The following is a 20,635-nucleotide window of genomic DNA, read 5'->3' as shown; positions in this document are numbered from 1 at the left end:
TAAGCACCTCCTCCAGGTTGGCCAAGTGTTCGGTCTCGGTTGACTCTGGATCAGAACATCATCTAGGTATACTACCACTCGGAGAAGTCCTTTCAAAAGATTCTCCATTGTTCTCTGGAAGATGGCGCATACAGACGATAATGCAAAGAGTAGGCGAGTGTACTTATAAAGACCCTTGTGTGTGTTAATAGTCATGTATTCTCTTGACGTGCTATCCAGTTTTAATTGTTGGTGAGCACGGCTCATATCCAATTTTGTATAGGGTCTGCCTCTAGCCAGCTTTGCTTATAAATTGTCTATCCTTGGAATGGGGTATTTGTTTAATTTTGCTGCCTTACAGTCAATTTATAGTCCCCACAAATGTGTATGGTTTGGTCAGGCTTAACCACTGGAACTATGGGTGTTGCCCATTTCGAAAATTGGACAGGTTGGATGATGTCCAGCTTTTCTAAGTGGCACAGTTGTGCATCCACCTTCTCCTTCAATGCAAAAGGCACAGGTCTGGCCTTAAAGAAAGGTGGTGTTGCTTGAGGACCCACATATATTTTTGCTTGCAAGCATTTTAACTTTCTTAATTCGTCCCAAAATACACTGTCATATTTCCTTAGCAGTTCAGGAACTCCTCCTGTCTTCAGGTGAAATATTTTAGACCAGTCAAGCTTGATTTTCTGTAACCAGCCTCGGCCCAGAAGACCAGATCCTTCTCCTGTCACCATTATCACTGGAAGCTGGGCTGTCTTTGGCCTATAAGACACTGGCACTGTGGTGATGCCTTTTACCTGAATAGGTTCTCCAGTGTATGTCTCCAGTTTAGCAGTTGTCCGCTCCAGATTCAGTGGCTAGGTACCTTTTAGGCATTTAAACGTGTGCTCTCCCACCACTGCAGTTGAGGCTTCCTTATCCACCTCCATTATTAGTGGATTCCCATTAATTTGGATTGTGACAGAGATGGGTTTGGTTTTTACAGTGGTATTGTTATTTAGGGAATAGATGTCGGTGTTGGCAGCTTCAGGTTCTGCCGTATTTTTTAATGCAATCATTTTGGTTTGCTGCTTTACGGGCTGTTTCGGCTTCACCCTCCATTGCCTTACTACGTGACCTTTCTTATGGCAATAATGACATTCTGCCTCCTTAAATCTGCAGGTGTCTGGTCTGTGGTTACCCCCACATCTATAACAAATTAACCTTGAAGTCGCTGCTGAAGTGTTCCTACTAGGCCTTTTCATGTTTCCAACAGTGGACAATGCCCCTCACTTCATTGCTGTGTCTCTGGTTTTCACACCATGCCCGCAGTAGGTTCCTGCCCCACATGAAGAACAGCGCTATGTTGTATGTGTTGCAAAGCCTTGAGTCTCTCACAGCACTTTCCATGGTGAGGGAGATTTCTAGGGTGCGGTTAAAGTCAATGTCGACCTCGGCGAGTAAACGGTGCTGAATGGCATCATCGTGAACTCCACAAACTAATCGGTCCCACAGCAAATCATTTAATGTGTCCCCGAAGTCGCAGCGTTCTGTCAACTGCTTCAGCTTCGCTACATAGGTTGTGACAGACACACCCAGGGCCCTAACTCTGGAATTAAACTTAAACCACTGCATTATTATGGTTCGCTACGGCTGAAAATGCATTTTCACGAGGTCCACTAATTAATTAAAGGACTTAGAATTGGGCGTGCTCGGGGCCGTCAGGTTGTGAGTGAAATTAAATGTCTTACTGCCACATACACTCAAAAGGATGGCTTTCTGCTTTTCCACCGCGGGAATTTCGTTCACTACAAAATAAAACCCGAGGTGCTCTACATACTGGCTCCAGTCTTCCATGGTCGCATCATAAGGATTGATTCTGCCGAAGAATGGCATGACTGGTGAGTAGTCTTTTCTTAAGATTCGATGTATTCATGTTAACAAGGCGAGGTGCAGCGTCGGAGCTATTTTACCCTCGTCGCCAAATGTAACGACTTGATGGACCGGACAGATTTCAACAAGAAACAAATAAACTTTATTACAGAGAGCTCGATCAGGACTCTCGTCAGGAAGCCCCAGCCCCTGGATTTCCCCTGCTTAGGGATAATTGGTCGGAGCCTCCAAGAACATCACGTGACCCCTGATAGACAGCAGGAGAGGCTATAACTTCAGTTACTACAACCAGCAAGACTAACAGTCATTGTTACTTTAAGGGGAGAAATTTTCGCTCGGGCGTGAAATGACACGTGTTGATGCCGGCCGAGTGTGCTGACGTCAACGCGCAGTCGTGCGATAGTTCAGTCGGTGGGCACGCGTCAGAATTGGCAGCGCACCCGCTGACAATTAAAAGGCCTGTTAAGGCCATTAAATAATCAATTAACCTAAATTTGCATTTTTTTGGAAATGTCATCCACGAGCGGGATGAGGTTTCCCAAAGCAAAAAAAAATTAAAGTTTTGCATTTGAGATAATAACATGTCCCTGCTCATGTGACAGAGTCACATGAGGAGACATGTTTTATTAAATTATTGTTTTCTTTATTTCCCTTTTTTAACAATGCTTCATCTCCCTGAGGCAGCTCCATGCCTCAGGAAGATTATGAAGCGCTCACTCGTGCGCATGCGTGAAGTTTGCACTTGGCCCACTCGCATTCCTCCCCCCGCCTGCCTGGGAGGAGGTGGCGTCCAGGGTGAGCTCCCATTATGTGGTGAGGCGCACATAGGTGCAGTGCTGAAAGCGCTTTAATGACCTCCTGCGATCGGAAGGGTGAGCACCGTGCTGGATTTGGGTCTCTTAGCACAGCAGTTAGGAGCGCCCCCACCATCCCCCACACCCCCCCACCCCACCAAACCCTCAGACCTCAGAGGTCTTAGAGTGTGAGTGGCAAACGTCAATGAGGCAGCATCTGGGAAAGGGGGTGAGCCCTGGCTGCTTGGAATGAGTTAAAAACAAAAAACTGCGGATGCTGGAAATCCAAAACAAAAACAGAATTACCTGGAAAAACTCAGCAGGTCTGGCAGCATCGGCGGAGAAGAAAAGAGTTGGCGTTTCGAGTCCTCATGACCCTTCAACAGAACTGTTTTCTTCTCCGCCGCTGCTGCCAAACCTGCTGAGTTTTTCCAGGTAATTCTGTTTTTGCTTGGAATGAGTGCCTTGCGACTCCAGAGTCACAAATTGGCTGAGCCCTCATGACTGGACTCGGACTCAGTACTGGACTCAGACTCACTACTGGACTCAGACTCACTACTGGACTCAGACTCACTACTAGACTCATCATCTGTTGCCAGAGCAGCTGCGTCAACATCTTCTTCCTCCACTGCATCCCTCCTTTCTAGTGCCAGATTGTGGAGAGCACAGCATGCAACCACTATCAGTGACACACGATCTGGGGTATATTGCAGTGCGCCCCCTGAATGGTCCAGGCATCAGAAGCGCATCTTGAGAAGACCTATGGCTCTCTCTACCACAGCCCTTGTGGTGCCGTGGCTCCTATTGTACTGCTGCTCGGCCTCTGTTCTTGGATGGCAGAGAGGTGTCATGAGCCACCTTCTGAGGGGATAGCCCTTGTTACCCAGCAGCCGTCCATCCAGCCGGGCTGCAGCACTGAAGAGCCTCGGCACCTGGGAGTGTCTCAGGATGTAAGCGTCATGGGAGCTTCCAGGATACTTTGCACAGACTTGTAGAATCAGCATCCTGTAGTCACACACTATCTGCACGTTCATGGAGTGGAAGCCCTTCCTGTTGGCGAAGGCATCGGGCTCACCTGCTGGCGCCTTGATGGCCACATGTGTACAGTCTATTGCACCCTGGATGCGGGGGAACCCAGCAATCGCTACAAAGCCCCTGGCTCTGGCTCGCTCTGCCTGACTGGCCTTGTCCGTGCGGTAGTGAATGAAAGTCAATGCATGCCTGAACAGAGCTTCTGTCACCAGCTTGACACAACTATGGACAGCTGATTGGGAGACTCCACACAGATCCCCCAATGATCCTTGGAAGAAGCCGGAGGCATAGAAATTGAGGGCCACTGTGATCTTCAGTGCCACTGGCATGGGGTGTCCACCCACACAGTTGGAGTTGGTCTCAGGGCCGATCATCTGACAGATGGAGGTCACGCTTTCTCTTGAGAGGCGGAATCTTCTTCGGCATTGTACCTCGGAAATACTGAGGTAGCTGCATTGCCGCCTGTAAATCCTGGCAGCAGGATAGTGGTGGCTTCTGCAGCCCCTTCTGCCTTGGACTTCCAGTTAACCCTGCGCCCCTTGTGCCTGCGCCTGTCCTCCCACAGGTTGCTCCCCTGGAGGCTGAATATGGATTCCTGGCCTCCGCCCCCTTCTGCCCCTCTCTTTCTCCTTAGAGGAGGTGCCTCCAGTGGAGAGCACAATCCCCATTCCCAGGGTAAGGGAAGGCTGTCTGATACCCGCAAGACCCCAAGTGTTATGACTGCTCTGGAGTCCTGAACTGAAGCCTGTTATTTCTGTAAAAGCACATCTGAAGCAAAATAAAGTTGTCCTGTTCACACAAGCAAGTAGCAGTAAATAATAAACTAAAGTTCTAACAACTCGCATTAGTGAGCCCACTCACCCCTCTTATCCTGCCCCTGGATGAGGTTTTTGAAAATGTGGCCTACCTGCCTGCCCGTTGCGCCCGTGCGACGCCCTGAAAATCACACACGGCTATGCAAAATTGATTTCAATTGGTGCCTGAAGGTCCTTAACCGGCCCATTAATGAATGGTGGGCGTGCCTCCGTCCTCATAGCGTCCACCTTCTGAAATATTGCGATGGTGCACAGTGACGTCGGGACGCAAGACTGACGTCATCACGCATCATTTTATGTGCCGGTGTGTTGGGCCCACCCCCGCATGCCGACTGTAAAATCCTGGCCACTGTTTAGAAATCACTCAATTAATGTTGCAGATTGAATTTCAGCCGCGATTTGCAACACGCTATAAGCAATGGGATGGAAGTGAAATTTGAAAATGAGGGCTCTGGATGCTTTACTTTATCCGGAGATCAAATTGACCTGCGTATGATACAATTAGCAGATTAGGAACCAGTGACATAATCTAAATCAGGGATTGAGAGCAAATGCAGAATTAAATTTCACAATAGTCACTGTAGTATTAGAGTTGAAAGGGTTAATGTGTGGGACTGTGGAAACAGTACCATCCACATGACGGTTTAAGAGACGCATGATCAAGAGTCAAGTGGGGGAATACTTTTAGCTTAGACAGTGTAACACCTCTAGGCATGTATATCTGTATATAGTTCTGTTATATCCAATAGACCAGTTATTGTTTAAACATTCCAATGTCTCAGCATTCATTCGTCATCCAATCACAACCAGCATACAACAGTCATATAGAAAACTATTTAGATTTAAACCATGTAAATGAAAAACAATCTGCACGAAGAAACTCAGGTGCCCTCCTAAGTGTTAAACTGATTGACTCCAAGAACAATGTCAACAGCAACACCAAAGGTCAAAGAAGAACTTCAGCTTTCATTGGAAAATAAATAATAAATGGAGTGCCTTCTCTGCATCAGTTAAGTCAATTAAAAATGTGAAATATATAAAAGCTGTATGTTGAATTTCACATACCTAACTTCCTACATATATATATTAAATATGTTATATATTTTTGTATATATACATGTGATTGTTTTGTATATATATATATATATATATACACACACACATACACACATTCATATATATACACAAACACACTCAGATCATCTTTTTGCACTATTACGAGTTTAGGATGAGGTTTTCATGTTTAAGATGAATGCCACTGTAATTTACAGAAGTATGACACCTGCTGGACTGACCATGAAAAAGTATTAATATGTTTGTTGGCAATGGCAAAATATTCATGGGGCAGGGTTTTCCCCTCATTGAGCGGGCATGGCGGGCGGGCCCGGGAGTGACTGCGAAACAGTCCGCCGCCCGCAATCGGGCCCCGACTGTGATTTCACGCTGGTTGGCCAATTAACGCTCAGTTCGTGTGAAACACGCACTGAGAGCCTCACTCACTGAAAGCTCCCTGAAGTCACAGATCTGCCTCAGGGAGCTGAAGATTTTTTAAATGAAAAAGAAGAATCTACAATTAATATAAACATGTCCCCACATGTGACTCATTCACATGAAGGAGGGACATGTTAAAACTGAGTTGAAAAAAATGTTATTTTTTTTTTATTCATTGTTGGAATAAATTGTTGCAGGATGCCCATGGGTGAGGTTTCGTTAAAAAGGCAAAGGTTGGACAGGCAGTGAAAAATTCTACTTAATTAGCTGCTTAAGGGCCTTAATAGGTGTCTTAATTGTTGGTGGTCGCACTGCCAACTCTCACATGCGCCTATTGACTGAAATATCACACGCGTGTGTGATAAAATTGAGATGCTCGCCCGACGTCATCGCGCGCTATTTCACGCTCGGGTGTGTCAGGCGCACGCCCGCATGCTGAGCTGAAAATCCTGGCCATGTGGAATTTTCCCAAGCTGTTTGAGGCAGTTTTGGAGGCAGGGATACTGGGAAAATTGGGAAGAAAATGGGGACAGTATCCTGATATCTTCCTATCTCCTTCTGTCTTTCGTTTGACCTCAACCCATGCAGCAGCGATGGGAAGGCAATTAAAGTATTTTAGGAAGCAACAGAGAGAAATTTTGCATCTGCAATGACTATTTTGCCGGGATTTTCAGCTCAGCATGCGGGCGTGCGCCTGACACACCTGAGCGTGAAATAGCGCGCGATGACGTCGGGCGAACATCTCAATGTCATCACAGACTCGTGTGATATTTCAGTCGGTGAGCGCATGTGAGAGCTGGCAGTGCGCCCACCAACAATTAAGACACCTATTAAGGCCCTTAAGCAGCTAATTAAGTAGAATTTTTCACTGCCCGTCCAATCTTATGGTTGGCAGGCAGGCAAATAGGCCAGGTGGCCTTTGCCTTTTTAACGAAACCTCATCCATGGGCATCCTGCAACAATTTATTCCAACAATGAATAAAAAAATAAATAATATTTTTTTAAACTCAGTTTTAACATGTCCCTCTTCATGCGAATGAGTCACATGTGGGGACATGTTTATATTATATTGGTCTGTGTTGTACTATTTAATGGGACCAATGTCCTGCTCCCCAAGGGCATCTGAGAAATATCCTAATCAATATAGGGTTGGGCCATATTTTAAACATGTGCGTTGGCCACCTGAAACAGGTAATAGGCTCCTAGCATACACTATAGAGGGGCCAAACATGTTTTAAACCTCTTTCCCTTAGGGAAATTGGCCTGCCAGAGCAGGTGTTGGTTCTGCCTGCTCAGGTTTCTGAGGAATGATTGTAGTCGAGCAAATGGCTGCCACTAAGAAGGTAAGGTTTTTTTTCTTATAATTGATGTGGAGCCAGGAGGAGCAAGAATTCAGGTTGATTTGGGTAGAATGCTTGGTCATCACAAAAATGGTCATGAGGGCGTGTGTTGGGGGTGGGAATTTCCATGTTGGGACTTTGCTTGACCATGTCCTCTGTAATCGCAGGTGACCTGGATTTTGGAATGAACTAATTCACAAGTCTGTTTAAAAGATTGATACTTGCTGTACAAATGGGCAGGAGGGGCAAGGATCTGGCAATCTGGCAACCTGGCTCACTACTCAATTTTTTTACCCCCACCCCCCAACCCCAACCAGCCTGAATAATACCGGAAAACGGGCACTAAGCCAGAGGAAAGTCTTGCTTATCATTGTTAATATATTAGGATATGCACATGAATGTATATGTTACATAACCAATATCAATCCCATTGTATAGACCAGTTTCATTATTCTTGTGTATCTACCGTGTTAGTTTATTGTTGATTTGAGTCCAAAATAAGCAGTCCTTTAAAATTGTTATTTCAGATTTGCAGCATTTGCAGCATTTTGCTTTTACTTAATAGTGTAATGCTTGTTTCAGAAATGTGCTTAATTTTGTAATAATTTTAAAAGCTGTACTGATTCTATTGAGTTGACTTACTCACACCCTTCTCTTGAAACCAATGTTTGAACTCACATTTAGCTCAAAGAATGTTTTCCCTGTTTGCCTTTGAAACTAGACTCACCCTGATGAATATCTTCAAATTGCTTATGTTACACTAAAAGGAAAATCTCAGTAAAGTAGTTATATCATTGCAATGTATAGCAGGGTGCTTCACTTGGGAGTATTATATGATTTAGATTTAAAGAGGAAAGAAGACTCCCCTGTATGAAATAACTGGCAAAACCAATGTTTAGCCTAATTTTATCTGAAATCTGTAAAGGATAGAAGTACATTAAAATCATTTTGTGGCGGCACTAAGTCTGGTACCAGAATGAGGGTTATGCAGATTTTGTTTTTTCTTGTTGGTTTATTATAAACTGTCATGCACATGTACTGGAATGAGATAAATCTAAATGTGATGTTTTTTTTTAATTTGTTGCATTTTCACCAGAGTTTTCCTTTCTCTCTCTCTCGAGGGCACTGATTCATGCTAATATACAGTGCCCTGCGTAGCAGCCATCCTTTGTTATCTTGCTGTGTTGGACATTCTTCTTAGAATAATCTAAACAGTGAGCAATAGCAGCTATCAGCTTTGAGGAGGCTTCACACAGGCATCTTATATAAGTAGCAGGATTTCTCGTTGATTACCTGGGGCATTGAGGGCCATTTAAGCACCACTATCACCATCATTACTGGAGATTAGTTATATCAGCACAGAGCAGACATTGAACATGGAACTCTCCTAACCTGTGCGACTCATTTCCACCTAAGGCAATGCATTTACCAATGTGGCTACTGGAGCAGTTACTTCCATTCTTTAAAAGCATAATATATGTGCCATAGAGCAGATTTATAAAGCAGAAAACTGAATTTGCAGAGCCTGAGTTTCTGGCAAGATTTGGCCTTTAAAATGGGTGTCCCAGCATTTCTAGGGTGGCATCCATTTTTGACAGTTTAACCACCATAATGGCATTGATGTATTTTCTATCACGGTCCAGGCGTTCTCTTTTATGCTTGCGCTGATGCTACTAGAGGATCGTTGAAGTAAATGCTACAGTGGGAGTATAGAATACCAGTGACTACAACAAGGGTAATTAGGGATGGGCAATAAATGCTGGACTTACCAGTGATGACCGTGTCCCATGAACAAATAGAAACAGAACTAAAATTGGTGTCAGCATCAACGGAGACTGTAGGAAGTACCTGCAGTATGAAGAAATTGAGGAGTTTTAAAAGCTTTTTTTTGACCTTGTGTCTGTTTAGAGCTAACCTTAATGGTAAAAGTCTGAGAACCTGTGAGACCATTGGGATATTCTTTTTCTGAGCCACAGTAGGAGGTGCTGAGTACCAAGTGTGGATGCTCCTTTGTTTTAAAGATGCTTTACAGAAATTTAAAGAAGAATAATGAAAGAATTAGACAATCATAAGGATACATTATTTAAGTTGGAAAGGTTAGAAAGGATCAGGTTATCTAAGCATTAGGCCCAGATTTTCACCACAATGGAAAACCTCTCTGTCATGGTGAAAATCCCAGCAATGGCTGAAAATCCTAAATCCTGTCCCCAAACACAGCATTTTCCATCTTCGTGGGGGCAGGAGCAGGACCAGAGTTGGGTGGGTATTCACACATGCATGATTCATGGAGGCAGTTGCCCAATTAAATCACCAACTGCTTCCATTGAAGTGGGATTTTGGATGGACAGGAATGTGGAATCCAGCATGTGCTGATTAGAATAGGTAAAAAGATATCTGAGCTTGGTGGATGTATTTGGATAACCAGGGTACCCCTTTGGAGAAGCAAGGCACGCTTTGGGGTTGTTAAAAGTGAACAAGATTATACACTTTTTATGCACAAAATCATCAGAACAGACAAGCTGTCAAAGAGCTGTTCAGCTGTCAAAGAACTGTTAAAGAGTTGTCCCACTGTCAAGGAACAGTCCAGCTGTCAAACAACTGTTCAGCTGTCAATGAAATGTGAAGGAGCTGTCCAGCTGTCAAACCTATTAAAGTTATCCAGGAAGTGTCAAAGCTATCAAGGAACAGTTGAAGTATACTAGGTGAGTTAGCGTGGTGGGTGGGGGGCATGGGCTGGCATAAGTTGGCACTAAGTTGGCATAGAGGTACTAGAGCAATGGGGGTGGATAGAGGGGCACTATTTTGCCATACAAGTATGGGGCCATGGGGTGAGTGGGGGGAGAGGGGTTGGCATTGGGGCAAAGGGGGAGTGGGTGGGGGTACAGGGGTTGGCAAAGGTTGGCATGGATGAGACATGGTAAATGTGGGGGGTGAGAGCTGGAGGGATGTTGTTTTTATTTATTTGTTTGTTTATGATTATTTAAACACAGTGCCTGAGAACAGAGGCAGTCCTTGTGCCCAGCCCGCCTCTGCACCCAGTAGCCTGTTCATTCATTCTGGGGATACCTGCCGCAACTCCTGTTTCAGCCTGCCCCCTCCAACTGAAAGTCTGAACCTGTGGGCGAACATTTTTAACGTTCGGGTTTGCCGAGCCGGGAAATCTCCTCACTTGGCAAACCCGACCCGGGGACGAAAACCTTGGCCCTAGTTACATAAGCATAGAAGTAGTTATATGTTCGATGATACTTTTTACAGAACATCATCAATCTCTGAAATAAGTTGTTGGCAGGTGCAATGATTGTAGGTTCGTTATGAGCACTCAGAAGTGAGCTGAATAGGTTCCTGATACTGGCCAACATAATCATGAACAAAAGGTAGGTGATTATTGAGGATTGTGTGATCCAGTCAGTGTGGTTCCTTGGAACTTGTTTGATCACTTTGAAGGTTATAATGTTTTTTCCCTAAACTGGCCTGAGGTGACCATATGGCTGTGGGGAAGAAATGTGAGTGATGGCTATTGCAGGGCGTTGGATACCCTTCACTACGCCCTGATGAAGTCTTCGTAGGGTAACTGTATGTATTTATTAACTACAAGAACTATGCACATATACACAGTAAAGGGTTCAAGCTAGGAGCTATCTCATGCTTGCTTGTGCACACGGCTCTGTCCAACACTAGACTGACTCCGAGATGTGGGTCATGTGTTCTCTTACATCACTGTGTGGGCGGTACTGTACTCAGTCCCATGTTAGCCCTGTATGTGCCAGACCCTTATGCTACACCTCCACAAGTCTTTATCCAATATATTTCAATTTATTCTAGTTTACCCCATGTACTTTCATTGTTATTACTACTCCATCTCCCCACTTCAAGTCTCTGAGTTCATAGGCTCATAGGCCTTATAACCCTTCCATAAGTCATGCGCACTACTGTCAGAGGAGTGGTAGGCTCTGTTGTTGCAGGTAAACTATTGATTTGGAGATTGTTCTGGCATCTAGGTATCTTTTTATCCTATTTTTCCATTCCTTGGTATTGAACCATTCTTTGTCAATTTGGCAGTTGTGGTGATAGGTAGTTGTTGATTTATCCCATTTTTTCTGGGGTTGACGAACGCTGTGTTCATCCCCCATAGTGTTTTATTCCCCTTCTTTTGTCATGCGGCTTGTCACGATGCATATGAAAGCTCATGTTTCAACAATGGAGCCTTCATTCCCACTTGTTTCACAATTTTAGCAAAATTTTTGATTACTTCTTTTCCAGCTGTTTTTCAAACTTGTGAATCTTTTCATCCAGCTCCACAACAACTCTGGTAAGTTGAGTTGATTTTGTTTCGGAGTTATCTGCAGGACTCTTGTATAAGATTAACAACTTCGTCTGGGCATTCAGCTTTTTTTGGAAACTTTCTCCTGCTCCTTAGACTCTTCCAATTCATTCGTTGGATCTTCAATTTATTTCATAGAATTTACCTTTCTGCCTTAAATGTCTGGATTTGCTCTTCCATACTGCACATCTTATCTTTAATGTTGTTCAGATTGGACCAAAGTTCAAGAAATTCATCAGTTTTGGTTGTTAATTCTGCTTTTAAGCAATTCTTCTGACTCATTATGATTTAAGCTTTTTGTCAGGTCAGAATGCTTCTTTGAATTTGCCTGTATTCTTGCAGGATTTTAGGTTTCCTCTGCATTTTTTGCAAGGTTTTGGATTTTTCTATTTGCTGCCACCATGTTGTAGCATGTTGGATACCATTTGGTAGGTCTACTGAAGTCTTCTAAGTCTTAAGTAGGTTAACTGCATGTATTTATTAACTATAAGAACTATGTACATATATACAGCAAAGGGTTCAAATTAGGAGCTATTTCCATTGTCACGACTCACTGGGGATAGTGCGCTGTAATATCAAGCCCCACTGTTCCCTGAGCCACGACAAATGTGGAAAAGTTTGATCAAACCACCAGATTTCCCCAATTCTACCTAACTGTTTAATTTAGGTTAACAGAATATGAGCACCAGGTTTGTAAACTCAATAAGTAAATAAATGTTTATTGAGCAAACTATCGGTAACCAATGGCAAAATAAATAAATATGAACTGCTAATTTCTAACACTGTAACTTAAACTCTACCCCCTCTTAAATCCCTTAACATACACACACACACACACACACACACACAAACACAAACATACACATACGACACACACACACAAGACACATAAGACACACAAAACATGGATTTTAAGGGTGGGATAAAACAGTTCAGTAGCACCAATCCAGGGTACAGGATTCAGTGAGTTGATTTTGATCGATGTCTTCCAAATTCCTTTCAGTTCTTGTTGATAACACGAGGTGGTCTTCCAGCACTTTCAATATTTAGTTCATTGGTTGAGAACTTGCTTTTCAATGTCTCTAACAGTGGTTTTCCCCTTTTCCTTTTTAAAGGAGTTTCCTCAGAAAAAGAGCAGGTTATAGAGATATGAGGAGAAAAAAAAAACAGTTAGCTATTATTGTGGAATTACTGGAATCTTCCACACACAGGAGAAAGAGGTTTTAGGTCTTGTTCCTTTCAGGCTAGGAGCTATTCTGCCCTGCTCTCACACAAAATACCTGGTCAGTAGCCAATTAAAATGCTGTTGTCAGGCAGCTCCCTTGGTCCAGGACTCCTTTCTGGCTCCATCCCGTCTTTCGTGGCACAGTCTGTTCCAGGACTGCAACATTGTATATATCTCTCATCCTATTCCAGTGGACATGTCTTTCAACCTGCAATCATTGTAATTCTAATCCACAGTCCAACAGGCTCTGTTGTTGCAGTCCAACAGAAATGAAAATATATGTTCCTTACACCATTTCCTACTTATGCACATGGCTCTGTCCAACACTAGACTGACCCCTAGGTGCAGGTCATGCGTTCTCTTACAACCCTGTGTGAGCGATACTGTACTCAATCCCATGTAAATCCTTAATGTGCCTTATACTACAATGGTGTGCAAAACTTATACCTAGGTGCAGGTCATGCGTTCTCTTACAACCCTGTGTGAGCGATACTGTACTCAATCCCATGTAAATCCTTAATGTGCCTTATACTACAATGGTGTGCAAAACTTATACCATGCTTGTATATGACAAGCCTGTTTGGCCAGTTGGTCTTACCCTTCATTTAATGCTTCCAGTTTTAATGGAAGAGAAGGAGCTTCATAGGATGGAGGAAAGGAAAGAACCAACATATAAGGAGGATACATTTTTCAAGATATTCACTTCATATAATTTATAAACCACACCAAATCATCTGTCTGGACAGATCTGCCCAGAGCTGTGAAGATGTGTAAACTACAACCTGCCCCGTAGATCCTGGTGAAAATCGTGTGTGCCAGGTTTGGGGGCAGGGCGTCCAGAATCAGGGCTCTGATGCCATTTTGGCAAAGCTTTCCACCCCTGTGAAAATTCGGGCCTCTATCTGGAAATTCATTCCAATTACTGTTCATTACTTATCCTACCCTCACAATGTAGTTTAAAGTGATTTCCAGGTTTATCTTTCCATACTGTTTACTATCTTATGTACCATGACAAGGCTTTAAAACCCATTTTTTCCAGTTTTTCCTTAAAGCTCAGACCTTTGCCAATGAAGATAAGCTGCCAACACTACTATCTAAAATGAAGCATTTCTATCCTTCCTGTTCACAAGCACAACCTACATGAGTTTTTGTCACACTTCTTTGAAAACCTCTGATGTAGCCTTGATCTTCTGCAGCCTCTTCCTATTGCTTTTGATTGACCAGATAGTCAGTGATAAGAGTTTTTAGGGTTTCAGTAGGAAAAAAGCAAAATTTGAAGATGCCACAGACTGGAACAAGCCACAATTATTAGTAACAATTGCCATTTTTCAACAAAATTATTTTAGAAATTAACTTCATAATTGGTTCACATTTTGTACAATGGTGCCACAGATTATGTTCTCATACACGACAGTGAAGTACGCTACAAGCCCTAAATTTACCTTTCAATTGTAATTATGTCTGTAAATTGTATATGATCAGATCTGTTTATCAATGTTATAATTTCTAATGCTAAGCCTTTCATTTTTTTTTTCCCTGCAGATAGAGGTGGTTGCTTGTCTACATTGTCTCTTTGGATACTTTTTATTTATATAGAAGCAACAATCAGATTTAAGGATTTAAGAAATTTCAATGTAGATCTTTGTCGCCCATTTGCAGCACACTGGTAAGTCAGTGAATCTAATAAATTTTGGAATTTATTAGACACTTGGAACTTTGGAACGTAAATTTGGTTTCAAATTTATGTATTACTTCTGCTGATTTCATCCTTCTGCGCAGCTGTTCTTGGCACTATAAAGGAGTGAACAATTGTGGTCTGGTGATTTCTCCATGAATTTATCAGATGACAGGAGCTGGTGCTTATACAACAGTTCAGCTCTGCTTTAGTAATATAGGCCTGGAATTTGTGGGGATTTTGATGGTGAACTGACAGAATTTGCTCGCATTGTCCCTCTGAATTTGACCACAACTTTGGGATGCAATGCAAGTGCAAATTAAGGGGGAAATCCTGAAGTTGAAGTGTGTCATTTATTGCTCCCCCACAGACTGCACTCTGGACCCCCCTACCCTCCCCGAGCCACAATCTACAAAATCAATTGATCTAGCAAGATCTTCCCCTTTGCCGCTCTCATATCACTGTTAGAAATCCCATAAAAAGTTAAGCCTTGTTCAATGAGATGGGTTTTAATGACAATCTGAATAATAACTGAACAACCAATATGCCCTAAAAAAATAATTTCGTTTTTGTGGCTTGTTGTCAAATTTCTCCATTATGATTAGTTACTAGATTTTTAAAATTCCATTTTTCAAGTTTTTTAATGCCTTTTTCAGTTATTTCATCTCCTACATTATTTCCCTATGTGTGTTCCAATATTTATTTCAAGCTTTGTAAAATTTTTAAAAGGTTGTTTGATTATTAGTGCTTTTCATATCCTGGTTGGCTGTCTGTGAGAATTCTGAAATGTGATTGACTCCTTGAACAGCTTGAATGCATCACTGCAGCACTACAATGGGAATTCCCATTAAACTATGCTGCAATTAGTTACGCATCAAGAGAATTAATATGCTCATCACAGAGATCACTAAATATATCAGTGCAACTTTCTTTGAGATCAGCAGCAAGTGCCCTTGCTTCACTTATGATTACAAAATCTGGACCATTGTTTTCAGTAGCTGATACTGCACAATTCCTCCTTTAACCCATGTTGGTTAATCGCTGTCAACGTTTGCATATTTAAAATAGAAAATTCCAAATGGCTGTTCACTGAGGATTATGGTATAACTTATGTGTTAAAAGCTGAAACCTAGGGCTGAATATTACGGTGATGCAGATGGCTTGCTGCAATCACCCCCGGTATGCGTGTTGGCCTGCCCTGCAACCATAATGTGCTGCAGGTGGGCTAAACAAGGGCCAAGTGGGACTTGCACTCCTCACTGGGAGGAAGTACTGCCCTCAGGAGCTTGCTGGCCAATCTGCTTAGCTGGCAGGTCCATGAATCCTGGCAGTGCTATACTAGTGGGTGTTGCTGGGACTGTAAGAGGAGGGGGAAGGAAGCCCATGGGTCTCTGGAAATGGGTAAGTCTGGACAAGACTTAACTTTCTGAAACATGTTTACAAAGTCATTACAAAGCATTTACAGCACAGAAACTGGCCACTTAGCCTAGCAGGTCCTTGCTGGTATTTATGCTCCACATAAGACTCCTCTCATAATTCTTCATCAAATCTAATCAAGTTTTACTTCTACTTTCTTCCAAACATGCTTATCTAACTTCCCCTTGAATGCCTCTATGCTTTTTTATCTTAACTTCTCTGTGATGCAACCAGTTCCACATTTGAACTACTTTCTGGGTAAAGAAGTTTCTTGTGACTTCTCAATTGGATTTGTTAGTGATTACCCTGTACTAGTTCCAGTGCCCTTGCAAGTGGAAATATCTGGCAGAATTTTCTGTGCCCGCTAGCATCGGGCATCATGGCAGGCGTGAGTGAACAATATGGTGGGAAGGCCAAAAATCAGTTTCACGACATTGTGAAACACGTTTGCAACCGTCCACTCCGCCCGTCAGTGGTGGGCCGTGTTTCCCACCACCGCACATCAGGAACTTCATTGTAATACATCTGCATATCATTATAAGCCCAGCTCGTCGGAATCATCCCCCCACACTGGATCATCCGAGCATCACGCTTGTTTCACAACTGAACACAAGCGACGTGCACCTGGCGAACTGCACTTGGCTCAGGACTTTGAGGCTTGTTTGCCTATGTTGCTTCAGACAGCACTCACAGTCATCAGCAGGCAGCACCACATCACTTTTAGGGAGGCTCATGGGCAGCTCTCTACTTATGAGACCAACACCCAGAAGGAAGTTCCAGTAGTATGGGTACCAGCTGGAACCAATTCTGAATGAGGAAGTGAGGACAATTCAGAACTGGTGCTCCAGTAGAAATTGCCAGTTAATACTGGTAATGGTACCAGTCAGCTGGATGGTGGTGCCAGTAATGTTGGTGATATAGATACTACCAGTCCGAACTGGTTATTTTTCCAATTTATCCGCTGTGCTTTATATTGCACTTACATTTATAGCTTGCATGCATTTATTTATCTCATTTATTGCTGGTGAGCATCAACTGATGTCAATAACTCCCCCTTCCAATGTGTATTTGTTTGAATGGAAATGCTCAAGATTACTAAGTGTGATTCTGCAGATTTGCAGGTCAGCCAAAACACTCAATAAAAAGTTTGCATAAAAACTGTGCAAATTTTATTGTGATAAATGCCAAGCGTACAAAATTAAAATTCCTCACTTGATCACAGGCCAAAAAAAAACTCAAAATGAAGGTTTCAGTAAGGGGTCAACAACTTTATTCCTGGAAAAGAAGTGAGATAGCATAAATAACTCACGTACATTATCAAAATTCTGATTGATTCCAGGCCAAATTTGCTCACGGTTCAAATCCATTGGGCAGAATTTTCCGTTTGTCGGCAGGCGGGCTTGACCCAATCGCGGGCGGGCACAGAGCTGATCGCTGCCAGCGATCTGGGCTGCACCGCCATTTTACGTGGGCGGGCCAATTAAGGCCCGCCCAGCGTGATGTCCACTGGGAAGCGTTATGCGCTCCCTGTGCGGGTGGGAGGGAATCCCTAAAATTGAGAGTGCGCTCTTTCGCGCATGCGCACGAAAGGGCGCACCCATCTCCCTGAGGCTAAGTGCAGCCTCAGGGAGATCGCCTCGACTTTTAAAAATATTAAAAATAGAGAAAAGAAAAATCCCTTACATGTCCCCTCACGTGACAATGTCACATGAGTTGGGACATATTCATAATCTCTATAACATCTTTATTACAATTTTTAAAACCCTATACGAAACCTCATCCCGCCGTTGGATGAGGTTTCATGCTTTTTCTAGTTGCTGCCGGGGCTCCTGGCAGACCTGCCAACCTTAAGGTTGGATGGGCAGGTCCTTTAATTACTTGATTGATCCTGTCAATGGCCTCAAGTGGCCACTGACAGGTCGGCGGGCCCGCAGCTGATTTTGCTGCGCCCCCGCCTTCCTGAAAATTTAAATGGGGTGGGGTGATGTCGGGGGTTCTGCCCGATGTCATCCCGCGTCATTTTATGCATTGGCTAGCGGGCCCCGCCCCCGCTCACCGACGGTAAAATTCTGCCCATTATTTTCCCTGTTATACAACCAATCAGTTTGCTTTACACCTTTGAGACCTCATCCTCGCTCAACCCCCTCCTTTTTCAAATGATGAGTGAAACATGCTGCAGATGGAGAAGGAAGAGGGAAAACATAAGCATTGATTCATTGAAACCATTAAAGTTAATCAAATAGTGAAAAACAATTAAACATAAAAAATGGAAAAATAACTGCCGCTCAGTGAGCTCTAGACCTCCCTGCATTGAACCTGTTCTGCATGTAAGATCTATAATAGACTAAATTATAGTGCATATACAGACTGCATGAATGAAGATGATATGTATATATACTATATATATATATATATATATATATATATATATCAGCCCCTGAGATATCCATCACTTTTAAAGATGCTTTGTGTGTGAATTGGCATAGTTTTTATCTGGAACATTCAGAAAACCATACCTTCCCATCTATTGGAGTGTAAAGCACCTCTGCATGTCTGCTTACCTCAACTGCGTGAATAAATGCATGTGCAACTTCTATCTGCAACAGGAAGAAAGAGTAATAATTAAGCTTAAAATGACTGCTCAGCAGTAAGATAGCTGTTGCATAAGGGTTGCAGTTACATAAACGCATATTACTCTGCATGCAGATACTGAAAAATTGGTCCTGGAGCCTGCACTTGAGCCTTGATAGCTCGAATGCAAACCTTTCCTAGAGGCCTTGATTGATCCCAGAAAACTCCCTCAGTTTCTGCTCCAGGGCTACCTTCTCTGCCTTCAGCTTCTGAGTGGTCAGTAGCTTTTCCCGGTTCTGGGCGGGCTCTGCACAATCCTCCAGCTGCCCTGGAAGTACTAGCTTTATTATTCTTAGTTGCTAGATGTTGGGACATCACGCTTCTCAGCTTCTTGTGTTGGCCAGCATATGTTCAGGCAATCGTATCTTTCTATCAGGAAAAAGGAATTAGATGTTAACAAGGTTGTTAGCATTTTTGGCGTGACCAGGCATACAAGTTCCGTGCACTATTTGCTTTTAGGCACATAATTGTTCATGCAGGCCTGTGAGAATACAATATTAGCAAAGACAATGATGCACATTGAGTAGAGAGCTGCACATGTACTCTGGTCGAGGTAGCATCTTCCAATGCCCTCTTCACTTGAAGGGTTGTGAGGAGTACATTGTCGACATTGGTGTCACTTCTACCGTAGTGTCCCAAACATTTGGGATTTTCACGTGTGTTGATTCCTTCCACTCCTTGAGGCCTTCATGGGACTCTGCAGATGAAGAAAGAAAATTCCAACATGTCTCAAAGACACACTTAATTTGCCATGGCCATGAGCACTAAATTTCAGCTTTTTCATTGAGATTTGTCTCTAAGCAAAAGGATCTGTGCCTTATAAAAGACACCATCCTTCCCCAAATCGTAGTCAATCGAGCTGCCGATGCTCGCCTGGTTGACAGAGGATGGCTTGAGACATGGAAGAGTGGAAGAGGACTCCGAGGGATGACAGAGGGTGGGGTCGGAACATGGAGGAGTGGGAGAGGGTGCTGAGGAATGACAGAGGGTGGGGTCCTGGCATGGAAGTGAGCAGTGGGAAGGGCTTGGGATCTTGGGTGTGTTGGTGATGGTGGATTCAGGCATTGTGGATAAATAAAATGTGTGCATAGAGGGTGAGGTCAGTACTGTCCACGTGTAGGAACCTAGGAACATAGGACTTAGGAGCAGGACTAGGCCATTCAGCCCTTTGAGCCTGCTTTGCCATTCAGTAAGATCATGGCTGATCTGGTTGTGGTCCAACTCCACTTTGCCATCTGCCCCCATATACCTCGACCGTTGTCTATCAAACATCCGTCTAAGGTCAGCCTTGAATATATTGAATGTCTCCACTGCTTTCTGGGGAAGAGAGTTCCACCGAATAATGACTCTCTGAGAGAAAAAATTCTTCTCACCTCCATCTTAAATGGTAGACCTCTTATTGTTAAACTATGTCCCCTAGTTCTAGTCTCTCCCACAAGTGGAAACATCCTTCCTATATTTACCCTATCAAGCTGCCTCAGGTCTTATATGTCTCAGTAAAATCACCTCTCATTCTTCGAAACATGTGGGTCCTGTGGGTCAAACTCAGGGTGCTGGCTGGCAGAGGGAATGTTCACAGTCACAGGGAGGAGTTCCATTTAGTGGTTGGGCGGGGGGGTTCTAGTCTGAGGTAGGGATGTTCAAAGGTCTCATTGGGCAGGTCACGGGATATGACGATGCAGGGAGGGTCAAAGAACAGAGGAAGAATCTCAGTGAGCATGAGGGGTAGGCTCAATGGGGAGAGATGGCATGTCCACTTCCATGATGACAGGATCCAGAAGGAAGGCACACTGATGTTGGGAGGGTCAAAGGTGATGGGGACAAAGTCAAAGGTGACAGGGGTGGGGGGTGGGAGGGTGCACATGTATCATCCTCCCTGCATCATCCTTAGAGTTTCTGAGAGGTGGAGGGTCACAGGTTGCAAAATGAGTGTCACTCATACACTGTAGCTGGCCATTTTCAAATACTCATTTGTAACTGTCTGGCATGCAGATCCAAGCAGGAGGAGGCCAATGCGAGGTGGGTGGAGTTTTGGGTGTAG

General features: G+C 43.6%; 1 protein-coding gene across 3 annotated transcripts in view; it reads left to right on the top strand.

Moving 5' to 3' along the window:
* The window catches only part of LOC144680721 (macoilin-like), a 207,830-nt gene that overhangs the window by 109,736 nt on the left and 77,459 nt on the right, over window positions 1-20,635 (top strand). For all 3 annotated transcript variants that reach the window (XM_078541996.1, XM_078541997.1, XM_078541998.1), the window contains one exon: window positions 14,415-14,538. In XM_078541996.1, coding sequence (XP_078398122.1) covers window positions 14,415-14,538 — 124 coding nt within the window. The remainder of the gene's footprint in view (window positions 1-14,414; window positions 14,539-20,635) is intronic.

This window comes from Cetorhinus maximus, chromosome 5 (assembly GCF_964194155.1).
Source record: "Cetorhinus maximus chromosome 5, sCetMax3.hap1.1, whole genome shotgun sequence".
Classification (NCBI taxonomy): Eukaryota; Metazoa; Chordata; class Chondrichthyes; order Lamniformes; family Cetorhinidae; genus Cetorhinus; species Cetorhinus maximus.
This window is presented reverse-complemented; position numbering and strand designations above follow the sequence as displayed.